The sequence below is a fragment of the Camelus bactrianus genome, chromosome 14 (assembly GCF_048773025.1).
Source record: "Camelus bactrianus isolate YW-2024 breed Bactrian camel chromosome 14, ASM4877302v1, whole genome shotgun sequence".
NCBI classification, from domain to species: domain Eukaryota; kingdom Metazoa; phylum Chordata; class Mammalia; order Artiodactyla; family Camelidae; genus Camelus; species Camelus bactrianus.
In genome coordinates, this window is record NC_133552.1 from 20,783,081 (window position 1) to 20,803,556 (window position 20,476).

The 20,476-nt window shown below is 36.8% G+C and overlaps 1 protein-coding gene across 3 annotated transcripts in view; it reads left to right on the forward strand.

Annotated features, from left to right (window-relative positions):
• VWA8 (von Willebrand factor A domain containing 8) overlaps positions 1-20,476 on the forward strand; it is a 297,774-nt gene that overhangs the window by 107,874 nt on the left and 169,424 nt on the right. For all 3 annotated transcript variants that reach the window (XM_074378241.1, XM_074378240.1, XM_074378239.1), the window contains exons 18-20: positions 1,576-1,682; positions 4,583-4,689; positions 10,775-10,846. In XM_074378241.1, the coding sequence (XP_074234342.1) occupies positions 1,576-1,682; positions 4,583-4,689; positions 10,775-10,846 (286 nt within the window). The remainder of the gene's footprint in view (positions 1-1,575; positions 1,683-4,582; positions 4,690-10,774; positions 10,847-20,476) is intronic.

Consider the following 20,476-nt stretch of genomic DNA (forward strand, 5'->3'; position numbering starts at 1 on the left):
TTCAAATTCCATGTTACCTCTGATTATTTAGTAGTGCTGTCTGAGTGTAAGGCTGAAAGTAATTCTGAAGCACGTTCCAGCTCAGCATGGAAGGGTACCATATTGCAAACAATGCCTGTCACTGCCATTGAATGGGAGGCACACATGCCTTATTTGCTGTCCTCTACAGGCTTTGGAGGGCAATCTAGAAGTGTTCCAGTACAGGAGCAATGTGAGGATGTGTTGACAGACAACCTATATAGATGTCATGGTGTTCTGGGAATAGCACACGATGTCTAAGATTGAAAGTGGTCATTGTCAATCAAGGTGGTTTGACAGGAAGTAATGGAGATGCAGCTGCAGGGCCTAATGTAACCAGGCCAGACTCTAGTTCGTGAGATAGTGGTGAGATGCGGGTGGGGCAAGGTGCCAAGACAAGGGCTCAGGAAACAAGATAAAAGCCCAGTTATTGGGTCTGAGAGATAAGGCTTGGTTTTGAAAAGGCAACAATCTTAGAACTATGATGAAAGGTCGGAGATGAACAGCAGTAAATGACTTGATGCTGAACTGATGAGCTACTGGCCTAGAATTATATAAAACCAAAATGAGGCAGGAGGTGAGAGAGAGTTGGCTTCAGATGTGCGGTTTGGATTGTTACAATAACTGGAAACCCAGCAGTTGTTTACCCACTCATCCTTTTGCCTTCTTGCTCACACCAACATCTCATTTATTAGAGCTTCTGCTCAAGCTGTGGGAACCACCACCAAAGATTTAGAGCTCTGGAAAACCTAAATTAGAAGTCTGTGTTCTTAGTATGTTTATTTGGGACATCATGGCACATGGAAGTAGTTTATAGTGATGTAGCACAGGTAGCTGTGGATTAAAAAGCATGTCTACAGACTCACTTGTGATCATAAATTCCAGATAGAACTTTGTGTGGGTGGGAAACTGCTTTCACATTCTAAGCCCGTGATGTTCACACCATCTATCTGTAAATGAAGAATACCTCTGTCCCTCACCAGATTGCTGTTTGGACAACATACATACAGAATAGAGAAGCAGGTATATTTTTTAAATAGAAGGAGAAAACCTAGCTGCATAATCTTAAAGTCATCTAATAATTCGTGTTAGAAAACAAAGAAAACCTCATTAGTCCACCTCCACTACTTTGATTTTGTGATTGCCAATTTGGAGCAGGTTAAAGTGTGGTGGTTTTATCTATTTAAGAAAATTTGAAAAGTCAGTTAAATGATAAACAAGATTTATGAGGTATACTGAATCCATTTTAAAAAGCAAGTTTTTTTAACTCTCGTCCTGCAAAATGTTGTATATAAAAGAATACTGCTAATTACATACGAGTTTTCCTTATTAAAAGAGATTCAGCAAACATCTACTTCATCTTCACACATACTAAAGTTTATATTTATTCTAAAATATTTTATTATTTAGATTTCACAGATCAAGACTGATCATCCTTATTTGGTTGTAATTAGTAAGAGTGAGAATATCTATGTGTCTGTCTGTCTAAGTGTCAAAAGGTGTTTACGAATCACAGAGAGCTATGACTTGATCAGTGCATCCTTCCCACCCCACCAGGTTTTTACCAAGTCTTGCAAGGTCAGCGTTAGAAAAAAATCTGGCAGATTCTGCAATAGAAAGAAGTACCGATAATAACCTGGAACGAGAATTAGAGGATTACAAATGTAAGTGTTTGATTTGTTTCTTTCTTAAGTGAAATAATAATGATGAAACATTTGTATTATTTATTATTTTAATTTCAATTAAAATGTTTTTGGTTTCTCCTCACTTTGTTATATGTATTGGGTTGAAGAAATAAATCTTTTATTTAAATAAAGAAGTTTGAAACCCACTTACAAGTTAAATCTTAGAATATTTCCTTTATTTCAGTCCATACCAGATACAGGTCCTCTAATTGACATGAATATATTAAAGGCTCAAAGAATTCCTACTGCAGATAAATGTGTAATTTTGTTTTACCTTTTATTCCAAATGTATTTCATCATAGGATCTAGAGTTCTGTTTTCTTTGCACAACATTTACATTTTGAGGACCATCAGTGTCCTACAGGACATGTTTGGGAAACTGTTCTAGGTTGATGTGGACTAAAATAATATTCACAGTACCATTTCATGGCTTCTTACTCCTTCCATTTCTACCTGTGCTGTCTCTTGTGATATTTTTCTTCTGGATAACCATAAGTATAGTTTGAGTTTGGGGGAGGTTTAGATCTTCCTATTAAAGCACCCTATTCTTCATTTAGAGCACAATGAAAGGGTCTCTATTTTTTGAGGTTAATCACCTAACTTATCAAAATATCCCATTTGTGATCACTCTCTAAACGGAACTTATTGTGGCTCTCTTTGTACTAGATGTTTTTAACAGTTAGGGCTCCCCTGAGACAAGAATTTGATATTAAGGGAATAAGATGACATTTTTAGAGTAAAATTATAAATTTAACATTGTGATGGATCTGGGTACAGATAATGCAGAGCCAACACAAAGAGACAGAATAACTCTGGGACTTGGGGAGATTCATAATGTTACTTGATTGAATCCTTCAACATATCTGAAGAAAGACTGCATCATTCAAATTATAGATTGTTTAGTCTTGGTAACAGGCCAGTGTTAGCCATTTCCATCTGAGCCTTGTGTAGGAGCTAAGGAACCTAGGTTAAGGAAGAGACTTTTGACTCATCTGGTCCCATTCACCTTTAAAATCATCTCTCTTGTAAGGAAAATTCATGTAATTCATTTCTCTTTGTTCTGAGGCCAAGGTTCACCAAACAACCTTCTAATGAGGATTTGGCTTTTCATGCAAGTCTCCCTCCAAATAATATGCTGATATGGCAATCAATGTCTCATATAGTCTATAGGAAAGTCATAGTTTTCATTGCAATGTGATATATTGCAATTCTGGTTTTATATATCCGGATTTATGTATAGATCAAAATATATGTCTTTAATATTCTCCTGAGAGTTAGGTTTGCCCTCAGTTGTAATGATAAAATCAGGTTTTGAGTCTGCCATACTAAAGATGTTGACCAATTTCCCAAAATAATGCCATCCTATGAGATTTCTTAGAAGATAGCTAGCCAGCTTTTTCCCGGGGAACATCACTGTTCTCTGAGTGCATTTTTCTTTTCTAGCTTGAAATTTTAGCAATAGACATTAGCTGAGTGAATTAAATTAGCCTAAAGCCCTAAATCTCCTAAATAAGTATGTTCCATAAACTAAACTGTAGGTGGTATCAGATGCTGTTTGAACCTGAAATCATGTGTGTCATCTCAACATACAAGGCTGTAGTAAATTCACTGCCATAATCCTGGTCTTTCCCTTTACAGTTTTATATTGGGTCTGTTTCAGAGACCTGAAAGTAGTCAATAAATAGCAGATTCTCAGCCCAGCAGCTCATGGTTTTCCTTCCCTATAGAACTTGTGAATAGAAGGAAAATGGCAAAGATCTATTGGAAGGAGAGGTCCTCTCTGCTGTGCTTTAGCAAGTGTGTAGCACTCCACAGTGATTAAACAGTGTGACAGTTTAGTTATTTTTAGCTCAAAATTGTTTACAGTACTCCATAGACGTAAATGTTGCTTTCTCCCCTTGTCTTTCAAAGTGCTTTAGCACAAAAATAGCAATTTTCTTATTTGAAGTAGGATTAGAAAAAAAGATGGGCCAATTGTTTAAGGCAATGTAATTGTCTGTTTGCTTGCTCGGGTATTTCCACAGGATGGAATATAATTTGGAGTTCATGTGGCAGAAAGCACATCAGACTATATACTAAATTCTATTTTTAACTCTACCCATACTAGCTGGGTGATTTTAAGCAGATTACTATGTACGTTCTTCTTAGCTTCCTCGTAATTCTTGTCTCCTTGTTGAGAGATTTACATGAAATTAATGAGAAAACACTGAGCTGAAGCTGAGGTCTGGCACGTAGAAGGTCATCAGTAAATGATAGCTTCTGTTGTGACCACCATTACTACAACGACTACTACTATTATGTTATTATTATTGGCCTTGGAATGTGTCAGATAGTGAGCATGCGTATCTCCTTACTGTAGGGACTACATGTGAGATATATTCCCTGACTTCAAGAAATTTATTAGTTTCCTAATAAATTGGCTAATGGCTTCAGGGAGCTCATATTCTGTTCTAGACCAACTATTTAAAGAAAATAGGGGAGGAGGAAGATATAGCTTAAGTAGTAGAGCAATGCTTAGCATGCACGAGGTCCTGTGTTCAATCCCTAGTACCTCCTCTAAAAATAAATCGACATCTAATTATTTACCCCCTGCCAATAAATAAATAAATAAATAAATAAATAAATAAATAAATAAATAAATAAATAAATAAATAAATCAAATAGGGGACAAAGCCATTTTGTAGAGCTTGTTAGCTTTTTATGTAGAGCTGTGATGTTTTATTACCACCCTCAAGCTTATTTCTTTCGGATGTTAGATTAAAATTCCTTGATGAGTCCACAATATATTAATGATGCTGTATTATGTTCTGTTCGGACTGGACTTGGCTTCTCGGAGGACAGTGCTACAAGTAATCCTCTGTCCTGTGTGAAATGTTTAGGTGAAGTAACATCTGGGTCTCTGAGAATTGGAGCTGTTAGTGCACTGATCTATGATGCCCATGAGAAAATGAAAGTGCCTGATGTTCTGTTCTATGACAACGTCCAGGTAAGATCAGCACTTTGCATTTGTAGTTAAATTACCTCTTACATTGTGGTAGTTGACTCCAGTTCAAGTGAAGCTGATATTTGTGTTCGTCATTTGCTAAGTTCAATTCAGATGATGCAGAATTAGTTGTTGAAGCATCTTTCATTAAGGCATTTTCTTCCCAAAGATACTTGAGGATTGGAAGAGTTGCTGCAATAATTAGAGTAATAAATTGTATATGCACACATAACTATAAGTAAATGTATTTACTCTAAGTAAATAAAATGACTGTATTATCAAATTGAAAACAAAATAGTGGGGGAAGGGTATAGCTCAAAGTGGTAGAGCACATGCTTAGCATGTACAAGGTCCTGGGTTCAATCCCCAGTACCTCCTTACTTCCTCTAAATAAAACTTAAATAAACTTAACTACCTCCCCCCCAGCCAAAAAAATACAATAATAAATAAATAAAAATTTTTTTGAAAATAGCACTAATACTCATCCTCTCTTTTGCTTTCCTGTTAGTTAAAAATCATTTAAGTAATTCAAAGAGGGATGTGTCCTGTACATTCTTTTCCTCTCATCCTTTCCTCTTCCTGAAAATTCCTAATATTTTTCTATTATTTCCTTTATTTTTCTTTTAAGGAAGGAGGGTAGATAACTTCCCACTTGTAAACAAACCAATAATTATGGAACTTCCACTAAGACACAGAAATAAGTGTTACCAAGCCAAACTTGGATCCACTTGCCTGCGTGCAGTAAAGCCAATCTACTGACACCAGGTTGTGGTGAAGGAAAATACAGCGTTTATTGCAGGTCACCAAGCAAGGAGTTCAGGTAGCTGAACCCAAACTCCCCAAAGGTTTTCAGGGAAAGGTTTTTAGAAACAGGGTGAGGGAGAGGGGTTATAGTGTGTGTTCAGCTCATGGACATTCTTCTGATTGGTTGGTGGTGAGGTAATTGGAAGTCAGCATTATCAACCTCCTGGTTCCAGCCAGCCTGGGGTCTTTGTGCTTGTGGGCAACACACAGTTAACTTCTTCCAGCTGGTGGGGGTTTCAGTATCAGCAAAACAGCTCAAAGGACATAGCTCAGAATGTTATCTATAGCCCTTGAGGAGGAACTAAAGGTCCTTGACTATGTCTAATGGCTACACTATTATTATTTTGTCTTGCTTTGACTCGTTTCTTTCTGCATTTTCTCACTTCTCTGACTAAATGTACTCTTTGGAACTTGGGGCAGCCTAGGAGACTAAAGTTTTTCTACAGACAAGAGGCAGGCAGAGGACATGGTGTAGGGGGAGGGTCTGTTCCAGGAGTTCTCCAGAGAGTCCTGCTTGGTCACATAAGTGTGTACATAGAAGGCTTTATTATAGACGTTCACTTCATAAGAATTTTTAAAGAATTTTTCCCAGAGAAAATCACCCATAGTATAAGAGGACTTTTTCTTTTCCAGATTTTCTGTTAAGTGGTTATGTACTTATTTTATAATAAAAACCATACTTAAATTTTTCTCTAATACCAATCTGCATGTAAATAATCCTACATCTACAAATTATGTTAGAAGAACTTACCATTTTCACTATATTAAGGAATTTGAGAATCAAAGTAAAATAAATTAAAGAATTTCTGTCTGCCATTTCCCAGTCCTATTTGTTGCTCAGTGATTTGAACTATAATTATGGTTTATACCATAATTTACATCCCTAATTATATTAATAATAAAAGATATATAGGCAAATTCTTCTTTCTCAGTAAAAATCTTGATTAAATGTTTTTGAAATCTCTTCCAACATTAATTATTATCTATGACCTTGCAAAAGGCATAAACTAGATTTGCTTTTTATTCTTCATTCTGTGGGCCATTAACCAATGTCAGGATTATTTTTCTTCCAGAGCATTAATGCTCTTATACAAGCAGTGGACAAATGAACAGAAAATAAGATTACTTACAAGACACCAGGAGTAAAGCATCTTGCTTGCCAAAGACAAAAACATGATTATAAGGAAAATATAATATTTCCAAGCATTTATGGTGTCACGTTCTGTTTATGTAGTGGAAAGGAACAGAGAAAAAAGAATCAGGAAACTGTCATAAGTGACAATTCAAAAAACTGCTAAAGTTGGATTTTCCAGCATATAAGAATGTAGGAAATTCAGTTAGCAGGGAGGGCCACTGTGCCCTTTAACACTGTGTCTGTTGCCATGGTGTTTGTGACATAGACATTGAGGACCGCAGGGCTGCTATGAACTTTACAGAGTGGCCCTGGGGGATTTTCTGTCGCCTGTCTCCAAACGTACCTTCTCTTCATAAAGCACTATGAATTAACCATTAATGAAAAATTTTAGCTGTTCCGATTCTAGGAACAGTGGCTTGATTAAATTTACCTTTGTTGCATATATTACTATTTCCTTTCATGTTGTACTTCACCTTTGAAACAACAGTCTTCAGTGCCACTTGAGTATTTATGTGCTTCTGTACCATCTTGTTCTATGCCCTGCGGTCCCCCTTGCCACACTGTGTTGTAATTGATTTTTAAAACATGTTTTCCACACCACTATGATAAAGACTTGGATTGTTTTTAAATTTTAATTTTGTATCTCTAGCAAGTAACACAGTGCCTGCCCCATACTAACTATTGAGTAAATATGTGTTGAGTGGATTAATGAAAGAAGGAAAAAGATTTTGAATGTTCATAATCAGGAAAATTATTTCATTACATCTGTCATTAAGGAATATTACACTTGCAGTAGTAAGGAGGAGAATTTTGAGGAAAAGAGAGATCAATAGCCTCTTAAGCCTAATGAGATAGATCTGAAAAAAATTTTTAAACATCTACCATGTGTCATGCCTTGTTGTAAGGTATTAGGATACACAGATTAAAATACACACACACGCACACAGTTCCAGGACCCAAGTTGCCTGGATCTGTCAAGGGGAAAAAGCAAGCAAGTACATGTGGTTATTACACAGGGTGATGGAAGTACGCACAGATTACTATGTAACATTGATGAGGTGATGGTCCAAGGTTGGAATGATCATGGAAATGAGTTTACTAGGCAAAGCTGAGGGAGAGTCTCGGGCAAAAACACTAGCATTTACAGAGACTTGGCTACATGAGTGTGTAACCTCATTTAGGGAGCTCATTTAGGGAGCTATGTCTAATTAATTGTCACGGCCAGAGCTGAGGTTGCAAATATGGAAGAGTGACAAGAGATGCGACTGATAAGTTAAGAAAAGGTCAGATTATCTGGGCCTTGCTAATTAAGGAATTTGGAACCTATTCAGAAGAAGTGAAGAAGCCATTGAAAGATTTTAAGCACGTTTCCACTTTTGCTAACTTTGCATTCGTTCTTTAATGTTGCCTTTCAGTTGGAACCAAGGCAGAGAGACAATAGTTAGGAGGCTCTTGCAATATAAGCGTTATGAAGGATCTGAACAAAGGCAGTGATAGTGGGGACAGAGTGGAGAGGACATACTGCAGGGCTATTTAGAGTCAATGAAACTTTGTGTTAGATGAAAGTCAGAGATTTTTCCTCACTCCGTGTCTGCTGGAAAAGTAAACAGAAGAGTAAAGAGAAAATTCTTCTACATCGTGCCTGTGACTGGAACACATGGTAGCAGAGTGATGGAGAGTAAGGCTAAGACTAAATCAAAAAGGTGAGGAGTGACCATTGTTCCGAAGGTACTGGGAGTCATTTAAAGAATTTGGAAGAGAAAAACAAAAGTGACATGATTGTGGACAGAGAAGTAAGTGACTGTCAGTAACATGGAGAACACATTGACTCAAGGAGAGACTGAAGATAGAGACACCACATTGGCTGGTAAAAATCTAGGCCAGAGATGATGATAACCTAGATGAAAGCTGGGGCCATACCAAAGAAGGGAAAGATACAGTTGACTTTTAGGTGGCTGAATAGCTTAAACTTGTTGTTACTGGCTTTTGATAAGGGCCAATTGAGATGGGCAGGAGATGATGATGATGGTAGGGTCAGGTGGTCAAGAGTGATGCTATTCATTGGAATAAGAAATACAGGATAAAGTTGAAGAGAAAGTAATGAGCCAGGTTTTGGATGTGCTGAGTTCAAGGAGACTGGGAAGTAGCCAAGGATAATTCAATAGTTGCTCAGAAATCTGGGACAAGAGTCAAGGAGAAAAGACTTGCTGTTGAGAATGAGTGTAAAGTTGGTGGTTGAAGCTATGGAATGGATGAGAGGATTTAGGCAGAGCAGGGTCAGAAGTAGCACATCAAGCACTGGTGTGTGGGTCCCCAACTCTGCACATAACCCACCCTCGCCTGTCAGCTGGGTGCCCCAGTGTCAGTAGGCATAACCTGCTCTGCCCTATACTGTAACCCCTTTCCACCCTCAGGAAAGCAAGAAAGAAAGGTAGTGAGAGAAAACAGAAGAAGCTAGAAAATCAATATTTAAGGAATTGCTGCAAAAAGAAGATGGTACAACCCAAAAGACCACAGAGAGAAATTGTTGGAGAGGTGGGAGGGAATCAGGAGAGACAGACGACTGGAAGAGGAGACTTTTAAGAAATTGTCTATGGTACCCACTGGCCAAGAGGTTAAGGAAAGAGTTCTGTAGGCAGTGACCTTAGCATTAGCTAATGTTTGTTGATTTGAATAATCTAGTTAGTTGTACTGAGGGCATGAAGTAGGAGGACATGAGAAAAAGTAGAGAAGACTACAAGTATAGTTTGGTTATTCTTCAGCACTTACATTGCTTTTTAACCTTCTCTCTAGGTGCTCATTCGAACTTTCCTACCTATCTTTCACGCATATTAGTATTTCTGGAAGAACTTAATGTTGTCTGGAAGAACCTAATGTTGTCTGGACATTGGCACCAATTTTTCATCTTATTTAGATGGAAGAGGTCTGCAGACTACATTATCACTAGAACATAGATTAAAAGAATGTTCTATGGCTCCCTTTTAATTAGGGTAACCATGTACCTTGGTTTGCTTAAAATAGTCCCTGTTTGTCTTTGTTGTCCCAGCATAATTATTAATAATGTCTCTTTTTATTCTTCAGAGTAATCCAGAATGAACAAAATAGCTCAACCCTACTTCAAGCCTTGTTAAAACTCTAGTTCCGTGGTTTATCTGAAAGCATTTTTAAAAAATAAAAACTACCAAGGCAAACATTAAGGAATAGTCATCTATTCTTGAAGGAAGGAAAAAACATACTCAGTTTTCCTAAGAAAGAAACTCTGAAAGAAAGTACTGCTTAACGTGACAAGTAAAAGGAAAATATTCTATGTGTCAAAAAAAAAATTACAAACCAAGTTAAAAAAAGAAAAAAGAGTGACAAACTAGAAAAGTACCTACAGCACATATAAGATGCAAAAGGTTAATTTGCCTTTTTTATAAATAGAGAACTTTAGTAACTTTAGTGCTTATGAGACCATTCTTGTTTTGATGCAGAAACCAAGAGAAAGTAATAGGGGTATTAATCGTTCTGCGATACAGTTCCCTCTCAACCCCCGGATGAGCCTTGGTGACCTACTTAAGATTGTCCTATTTTTCCAGGATGCAAAAGAGCAATGTAATTTCCTCTGTGGCTATTGTGAACAATTTTAATCTTGTTCTTTTATTCTATTTTGTCATGATTTGAATTTTAAAATATAGAAAGTGAATAATGTATTTTTAATTCTAAAGATATATATATATATACTTTGAAGGTAATGTTAAGAAGTCAGTGTAAAATATTCCATAGATATCTCTAGTTATTTTAGACAGCCTTTGTGTATTTACATTAGCAAGTGTAATTTAAATATTATATTAAATTATAAGCCATCTCTACATAGTGCAATAGCTGGAAAGCATTTGAATTCAATTATAAAAACTTTTTGAAATACATATTGATCAGTGGCTGAGTCTTGCTCAGATGGACTATTTCAGGTTTTCAACATTAGTGACCTAGTTTGTTATATAACTTATTTATAACCAAAGCATTGATTTTACTTTTTTTAAATAATGAAATTGAATATTGTCTATTATAATAGACATTTTACTTTCCATGAAGATATCTTTATAGTTAACTTTCTTGTTTTACCTTGATTATGCAAAAATAATTAACCTCTAGTCATTTTTCCTCCAGCACATGATAGTGATGGAAGATATGCTTAAAGACTTTCTTCTTGGAGAACACCTATTATTGGTTGGTAACCAGGTGAGTTATGGCCAGAACTCAGGTACTAATGAAAAAATGATAGTAACAGTTTAAAAGCAGTGAGTTTCTTTTCCTTGTTGGAATAAGTTTTCAAAAATTATTCTTTTTTTTTCCCAACTAAATGACTGGTTGAATTAAACAATGAGAGTGGGTCTTCTACCTTCTAAACTTTAGAATTACCTCAGAGCTTAAATCACCCCCACTCCCATTCAGTCCTCCATCAATTCCTGTCCATTTTACCTTGTAAGTATCTACTCTTCTTTCCCATGACTGTCACCCCAGCCTGGCTCATCATCCATCACCTGTCACTTGGATTACAGCCAGAGTTCCCTGATATAATTGCTCCCCAGCTTACTCCCACTGGGATCTACTCTACTCTGCAACCAGATTGATACTTGTGAAACTAGAATCTGACTGTCTCTTTTTCTGCTTAAATTGGCTCCCCATTGCCCTTAGGTATAGTCTTCAGGTTGACTTATGGTGTCCTGCAGCCTTTCCAGCCTTTCCAGTCCTAAGCCTTGGCTCCCTCCTTTCTTGCATTTGGTGTTAGTTCGAGCCATCCTGAACTTCCTTCAGTTTCTTATCTCCACTCTGGCCCTTGGCACGTGCTCTTCTCTCTACACTCCCAGTCCCCTTCCCACACCCTGAGGGAGGTCCTTCCTTGCCCCTAGTTGAGTTAGGTTTCCCCTGCTTCTGCGTGACTTCCTTCCACCTCCCATTCATCACACTCATCATATGTTACTGTGTTTACATGCAGAAAGACTCTTCCCAACTTGTTTGTATGCTCCTCAAGGGCAGGGGCCATGGTTCTCTTGCTCATCTCTCTATCCTCGGTTCCTGGCTCAGTGCCTACTACATGGTAGATATTTAATATGTGTTTATGGAGGGAATAGATGGACATTTTATGTCTAGAGGCTTCTGATAATTTTCCTTAATGGAATTATCAGACTCACAATGAACAGCACCTCTGGCTTTTTTAATTAGTCTTAAATTAAGGATAACAAGCTTTCAGAAGAAGTTTGTTCTTTTTCTTTTCTTTTCTTTAACTTATAGAAACAGTATATATTCTTTTTTAAAACATATTTTATTTATTTATTATTATATTATTTAATTATTTTATTTTGTCAGGGGGGTAGGTAATCAAGTTTATTTACTTTTAGAGGAGTTACTGGGGATTGAACCCTGAACTTCTTACATGCTGAACATGTGCTCTACCACTTGAGCTACACCCTCCCCACCGAAACAGTACATATTCTGTATTTAGTCCTTCAAGCTTACAAAATTTTGATTTTTTGAAAAATAAAAATGGGCCAATTGAGTGGTTTACTGGTTGAGTACACAGGCTTGGAGGTTAGCTGGGTAGAGGTCCACTAGCAACTCTTCTACAGATGGCTATGACTTCGGGCAAATTGCTAATCTTACTAAGGCTCAGATTCCTGATACCTAATCCAGGAATAGAAACAGTATATACTCTCTTGGGCTGATGTAAGGATCACATGAGATAATGCACAGAAAGCACTTCACACAGTGCCTGGCTCATAGTAGGTGCTCTGTTAAAATTAAATCTGTGTGTCACTGTGTTGTTACAAAGGACTTTATCATTCTTTTGTTTCACTTTTTGCTAAACAAGAAGTAAAAGGAAAGCAATAACTTATTCATGTTTGTTTTTCCAGCTATTTGGAATGCCCTACCTACTTTTATTTCCTGAAAAATCATTTTTCCTGATGAGTCTGTGTACCAGAGTGGGAGGATGGAGATCAGTTAACAGTCCAACATTCAGTTCTTGATATAGAAGCCCAGGAGGTCAGGTTCTCATCTGCCTCTGAAAAATGATGATTCATCTCACTTTGAGAAACAGTAGCTCTATATCGAGAGCACTTCACAAACTCTTTATAAGTAGTTAAACCCTAGTGTAATCAGCGCGTCCTTTTCAGGTCTTCTGCTGTTGCCTGAATGGCCTTAGACACAGATTCTCTTGGCCTCTCAACAGCAGCAGATCAACATGGTGAAGAGAGTAGAACAAGAACCTACAGAGCTGGGGCTTGAGAAAGAATTTTGCTGAGGAGCAGGCTTTCAAAAAGAAGTTCCTAGAGGTCAAGCTATGATGTTCAAACAGCTTTGAAATACCCTGGATGATACTGAGAGACTGGTGCCCTTGGGGTTTCGTGGGTGGGATGCAGTAGGAGCTTCCTGGTAAAGGCAGGGTTTACAGCTCAGTTTGATAATAGAGTCAGGGACTCACTAGAGTTGTCTAGGTTGAAAGGTTGAAGTTAGAACCTAGCCAGTAATCAGAGAGAAGGGGAGAATATTCTAACCTCTGAGGGGTTGAAGAGAGCTATACAGGGTGAGGGCTGAGGTGGAACAGAGGCTTGCTTCTGCTTTACCATAAATTAAAAAGAGGCTATGAAATTGCTTTGTAATTACTCTAGAGTGCTGTACAAATGTGGGTGTGAAATCTAGTATGCTACCTCTAGCCTATTTCTAGTCCCAAAGAAGAGAAAAAGACACGAGGGCAAAGGGCTAGATATTGGGTGCAGTGAAGAACAGCTGCCTCTCTACAGGTGCATGGGAGGACACCAGCAGCTGGTGAGGCTGAGAGATCCCACTCATTTCCAGGCTGCCTAGAGTTGGCTAAGGAAGCACTGAGTCGAGGGTGCAAAAGATGCTCAGAAGGAGCGAGGCAGGAGGCAGGGATATCACAGACGTCCATCAGTCCATGCTGTCACAAACCCCATCTGTCATCAGCAGATCACAGTGTCTTACCTTATTTTACCCCTAGTCGGTCACCCTCCACTTTGGAGAAAGAGAAAAATAGAAAAATGGAGATTGGAGAGGATAGGGTATAGCTCAGGGGTAGAGTGTGTGCCTAGCATGCACAAGGTCCTGGGTTCAATCCCCAGTACTTCCACTAAAAATAAATAAATAAAAACCTAATTACCTCCCTCCCCCCAAAAAACAAACGAACCAAAAAACTGGAGATTGTAGTCATTACAAATTTGCTACGTTTAGCTAGCCTTTTTCATGTCGGAAGGCTGTTCTGTTCTTTCATTGTAAACCTCTTAAGACCATCAGTGGCATATAATAATACCAATGTTGAAGGAACTTTGAGATTTTATAAGTTAATTCTGCTACAGGTATCCGTTCAATCATTTAGTGAAAACGTCCTCCGTTGTCTGACTGCACTCTGCTTGCAGCCTAATGTCTCCTTTCTCCCCTCAATTTTCTGTCCTGTTGTAGTTCAGCCTTCAGTCTCCACCAACATGCTCTCTTCTCTCTCTCCCTCGTCTTTGCCTGTTGAAATCCTTGCAATCTCAGAGTGGTGATGTGGGATTATGGAAAAGCAGAGGGCTGGGCATCCAGAGACATACCTTCTTTTTCTTTCTTTCTTTTTTTTTTTCTTGGTGGGGGACGGAGAATAATTAGGTTTGTTTATTTATTTATTTAGTTACTGACTGACTGACTTATTTAATGGAGGTACTGGGGATTGAACCCAGGACCTCGTGCTTGCTAAGCAGGCGCTCTGCCACTGAGCTATACCATACTCCCCCCCAACTCAGAGGTGTACTTTCTGAATGTCCAGATTTTTCTACTCTGTATGTGATATTGGGTAGATGCTCTTCCTCCTTAAAGGGCTTTATTTTTCTTTTCTTTCATTTTCTTGTCTGTAAAATGATAGGATTGGAATGGGTATTTTCTGAGGTCCCTCTGGCTGTAATATTCTATAATATGCTTCTTTAATAAAGTCTTCCCAAACACTTTAGCCTGAAGGTTTGGCCCCATTCTCTGAACTCTTACAGCAGGTCATTTAGAGATTTTTTTTGACTTCTATTAGGCTTATGCATCCACCTGACTTCTCTCTACTGAAAAGAAAGAGTCGCTTGACAAGAGTCTTAGTTATTCTTGCCTCGTCCCTGATGCCTTGCATACGACAGACATTCAACAAATACTTGCTGAATGGATTACTGGATTTTAGAGGAGTACCTCGAATAAATTTCGAGTAGCCAAAATGATTTAGGAGTAGTATGAATTTAAAATTATGGTTTTTTTTTGGATTATTTTCAGGACATTCTAAGACAGAATTTCTGACTGAATTTCTTATTCTGCAAATTTGCAACTGTTTGGTAAAGGAAACAAATGAATGAGATAGAATCTAGGGAGTGTCACGTAAGAGAGAAAATACTTGAGTGGTCCGTTCAACTAGATGTGATTATACACTGCTGGGATCAGAGACTGGCAGCATTATTGCTGGGACAGAGCAGCGAAATACTAATTATTTAATTTTTTCTAATAATAATTAAGTGCTAATTAGTATTTAGCTAATTAAATGAGATACAACTTTTTACATGCTTCCATTTACCAGGTCAGTAAGTAAAAATTGGACTTAAGGTGGCTGGTTAAAATCAAAATAGAACTTTTGGAGTACTATAGCCAATTTCATTTCCTTTCCAACTTATTTTCAAAAGCTACCATCTATGTTAAAATATGAGCAAGATTCTATGGTTAGACTTTTATTTTTTCCCCAGCTTTATTGAGGCATAATTGACAAAAAAATTGTAACATATTTAAAGGGTATAACGTGATGATATTATATACATATACATTGTGAAATGATCCCCCCATCAAGTTAAATAATACATCCATCACCCCACATATTTACCTTTTCTTCTCTCTTTTTGGTGAGAACATTTCAGTTCTACGGTCTTAGCAAATTCCAGGTATACCATACAGTGTTGAAATCAACTATAGTCACCATGTTATCCATTAGATCCTCGGACCTTACTCATCTTGTAAGTGATACCAACCTTTCCCTTTTTCCCCCACCACCAAGACCCTCGCAATCCCTTTCTGTTCTGTCTTTATGAGTTTCACTTGTTTTTTTCTTTTTAAGTTCCACATTCAAGTGATATCATGCAATATTTGTCTTTGTCTGGCTTATTTCCCTTAGCATAATGTGTTCTAGGTCCCTGACAGTTACTCTTGACTGCTTCCATTTGGTGTGTGCAAGACAGAATAAAGCCCCGAGTCATATCTGTTGTCAAGTGCACAGCAAGTGCCCCACGGGGATGTGCTTTTCTAAGGACTGGATGGAGTTAGGTGTTCTCTTTCCTTGTGCTTCCCTCTGAGTCCTGGTCATCTAACATATTTCTTTTTTGGGAATGTGTACCTTTGCAGTCATAGTAACTCAGGTCCTTCATCAATACCTTTGAAAACTCCCTGCTTCATTTATCAGTGGTATTTCAGTACCTCTCTTTATATCTTATGCACCTTCTCACCTTCACCCTTATTTCCATCTTGTGAAACGGAACAATGGAAAAAGAAAAAGACAGGCAAGGGAAACTACAGCTGGTAGGTTAAGGACTACCAATGCTCAACTCTCACAGGTAGCGTCACCGGTGTTACCAGTGCTCAGCTCTCATGGTAGTGTCACCAGTGTTTTCATTCAAATGCAGTGACAACCATCTGGGAAAATGCCCATTTTAATGACATGATTTAATTTGAAACTAAGTAAACCATTTGTGGCAGTTGATCAGGCTCCTGTTTTACTCTTTATCGTTCTAAAACATTACATGATGACTACTCAAAAAAAAAACCCAAAAACAAGGTAATTAGAATTGAAGCTGTGGGGTTAAATATCGGCAAAAAAGCCAACAGTGGGTTGGTATAATTATACAATAAACTGTAATGAATGCTATTAATACACACCCTCTATGAATAGATACAGTCTACCCAGCCTTCTGTTTGCAAAACTAGAAACTGGCTGCTGAAGTCCATGAGAGAAACTTTACTATAGCTGAAGTTGTAAACGTAGAGATGCTTTCAAAGATTACTCTGTGATGAGCAACTTTGACAATGAGGAAATTAAAGGGAATAAGTGTTGATTTTGAGGTATCTCAAGGTTTATCATCTTTATTAAGCCAGATCCCATCTTTTCTTTCCATATAGTACTATCTTTCCTAAGAATCTATGGTAATTAGACAAGAGTTCATAACTACTGAGAAGCTAAAAACAGGTCTACAAACATTGCTTATCGTAGCAAAATAAAGTCGGCCACATCTTTTTTTACTGAAATAAAAGGGATTTTTTTTCATCTTTTTCATTTTCTATGTGGGATTTTATGGCATTACGCATCGACTTTCCAGTAAATGAAACAGAATTGCTGCCTGTCAGCCAAAAGGGACAGGGTGCCCTGAAATTATGCATGTCTGATGACCCCTTAGTATACAGTGCTGCACTCTGTAGAACCACTTTAGGATGCCGCTACATGTGTTATCTTCTGCTTACTGCGATTATAACATGGCATGTACCTTTCATGCCATTAGGCATTTTATGCTGGCTTTAAAAAAAAATCATATAGCATGACTTACTATTTACTTCATCTTTACTGACAGTGAGAAAAGAGAAATGGCTATTTTCAAGCTAGTGATGCTTTTTTCTGTCCCAGCTCTCCTCAAGAATAAGCTTCCTTTCTCCCTGTATCTTATTTTCTTTTGTGGAGCTATATTCTATTTGATATACAAAATATTTATTGTGAATATTTTGGCTTATAGATTCAGCTTTAGGCACACAATTTTTTTGTTGTTTAAAAACTTCTTTTGAATAAACTTCTGTTTTTGAATAAGAATACTTAAGTTTTGAGAGGCAGCTACATTTTATCAGACACTTAAAGGAAAAAATATTTTAGTAATGTGGTGTTCTAAAATGCTCAGTTACCCCCTTATGTAAGAATTATTTTAAAAATACATAATATTTTGTTTTAAGAAATAAGAGTAACCATCTGTATATAGTGATGTCTCCTAGTTTCTGATGTTAGACAAATTGCAAAGCAAGTTACCAAAATTTAACTTATATTTAAGGAGGCACAATGAATAATTCATAATTACTGATACAGGAATATAGTCCAATAATTTGCTGGATTTGTCAAACTTGTTTTTTGTTTTTGTTTTTGTTTTCCATTTTTAAGCCAATCCTTTGTATCATTTTACCAAGTAATAGTACTTTGATGAATTTTTATTACTTAAGCTCTCCTTGTATTCCACGGTTCTTATTTTTTGCCTCTACTAAAATTCTGATATATTATGTCTTCCTTCTCAAATAAAAAGTAGCTCTGGCTGATTGTCATATAGGATGCCTTCTCTGTCCCTGACTCTCACGTGCTTCATGTTTCTACAGTCCTGATTCTTTAGATATTCTTTCCAATTCCACAGCACTTTCTGACCTATCAGCAGTGAAGTAAATCTTAGAAAGCATCTCTTTAATTTTATTTTCCTACTAAAAGTTCAACGTGATTCCCCCTTGCCTAGCAAATAAAATCTCTTTCATAGGGAAACACTCAAAACTGGCTGGCTCCAAACTCCCTTTATGGTTCTACTTCTTCCATATCAGAATTTCTCACCCTCCTTGAGTACACCAAGCCCCTGGGCTCCCCTAGCCACTCCTCATATTGTTTGCTTCATATGATGCTTCTTCCCCTCACCTTTACCCCTGAAAATCCTGCCAGTTTTCAAAAGCTCAGATTTTTTTTTCCCTCTATGAAGCCTGTCTTATAGTCTCCCCAAAATAGAAATAAATAATCTTGTTTTCCTCTGAACTTTTATCGTATTTTATCACTATTTAATTCATTTTTCTTTTAAAGTTGTTACGATTTTTTAAAAAAATTTCATCTATAATTGAATGACAAGTTTCTTATGAGCAAGGATTAAAAATGGTACTAATTGTATGTTTTATAATTTCCAATATACTTTTTAAAATTACTTCATTTAGTTCTATGGCAAGCCTTTGGGATAAATATTTTTATTGGCCACATTTTACAAATAAGCAGACTAAAACTCAAAAGGTTAAAATATTTCCTCAAGATTATGTAGTTAGTTAATAGCAGAGTTAGGACTCAGCCCTCTAAAGTTCAGGCTTTTTTCCACCATACTACACTAATTCTTAGACCAGTAATAATAATAACACAACAACAATGGTAATATATAATAGCTAATTTATGTTGAGTGCTTATAATAATCCAGGAACTATGTTTTACCTACAGAGTACATGACATTTAAAATTTTTCTATTATGAAAAAATTTTAAATATATCCTTCAAAAAGTAGAGTACATAATGAATTTCTTTGTACCCATAACTTAGCTTCGACAATTATCAGCATTTTGTTTGCCTTGTTTTATCTGTATTGGACATATTATCTATGTCATCCTTTAATATACCATTCTTTTACATAATGCACTTCTCATATAATATCTGGTTTTTATCTCTAATATAACCACAATTCCATTATTACACCTAACAAATTAATTATAACCTCTTAATAGGCTGTTACCTTCTTTTCTGTTTTCTTCAGTCATTTCCACAGTGTCATTTGACAATTGTTTTGTTTTAGTCAGCATCCAAGCAAAGCATGATTATTGCATTTAGTTGAAGTGCCTCCCGAGTCCCTTTGAAAGTGGGAAGATACATTCTTCTATTCTCTTTATCCTTAGCAATATTGACCCATTTCCATGAGTATAAGCATTTTATTCAGAATTACGCCAATACTGATGAACTTCCAATGAGGAAATCTTTTCTACAGTAAATTTCATCATGCCAATTTAACTTCTGGATTAACTTACACAATGAAATCAAAACGTATTTATTTCTTCCAGACTAGAAATTTCTTTCTGAGTTTCTTCCCAGGCTTCTTTTTCTGAATTTTCATTGCATTTAATTTTGAAATTTTTAATACACTATGAAAATCAGTAAACATACATTTAATACTAACTAAGGAGGACTCTGTACACATTGTTACTCCACAATTCTATATAATCCTTTGTATCTCATTCCATCTATTAATTATAGGCTTATTGTGATCATGGGCTTTGTTTTCTCCTGGTAGAGGCTTAGTAAATGTTTGCTGAATTATTTAATATTGAGATACTGTGAATATTTTATTGCCAAAATTAAAGACTGTGTGAATTTTGTTAATTAATGATTTGAACTGAGCCCTGGCAGATTACTACTCTGCAAGTTCAGAAATAACACCATGTTGCAGTGGCAGAATAATTATCTAATATTTGTAAAGGGACTGAACAGTTTGTCCAGAAATTTTCCTGCCTGTGTCCCCAGCTGGTGATGGCAGCAGGGAATTTGATAACTAAGTGTTCTGTGCTTCTGGTATCTCTAGCAGCCTGGGAGTCCCAAGGCTATGAAATACTTGGTTTCATCAAATATAATTACACTCATCTTTAATTTACATTATATTATTTTGTGTCCCTTCTCAAACCTCTTGCTATAAAGTTGCCTGAATTACGACATGGAAAGTCTTTGTCATGTTACACATTCTCTTTAACATTTAGTTTGTTCATCTACTATTTCTTAGTGAATATTTTTCTTGTCTTTGTTCTTAATCTGTATGTTGTTTTTGTAGACAACATTGGTTTTTTTTTTCCCCACAGTATTTGTGACGGTTGCTTTGGTCATACCTAATGACCAAACTACCAAAGAGTGTATCTTTGCCATTTATAGCAACAGATTATTTCAAAGGGAAATTGCAAGGATGTGGATTTTATTATTCCTGTTTGCAAAGGAGGTTATGGCTTTGACAGGAAGCTTTATAAGTGTGTTTTAGAGTCCCACAAACTCGTAGTACAATTG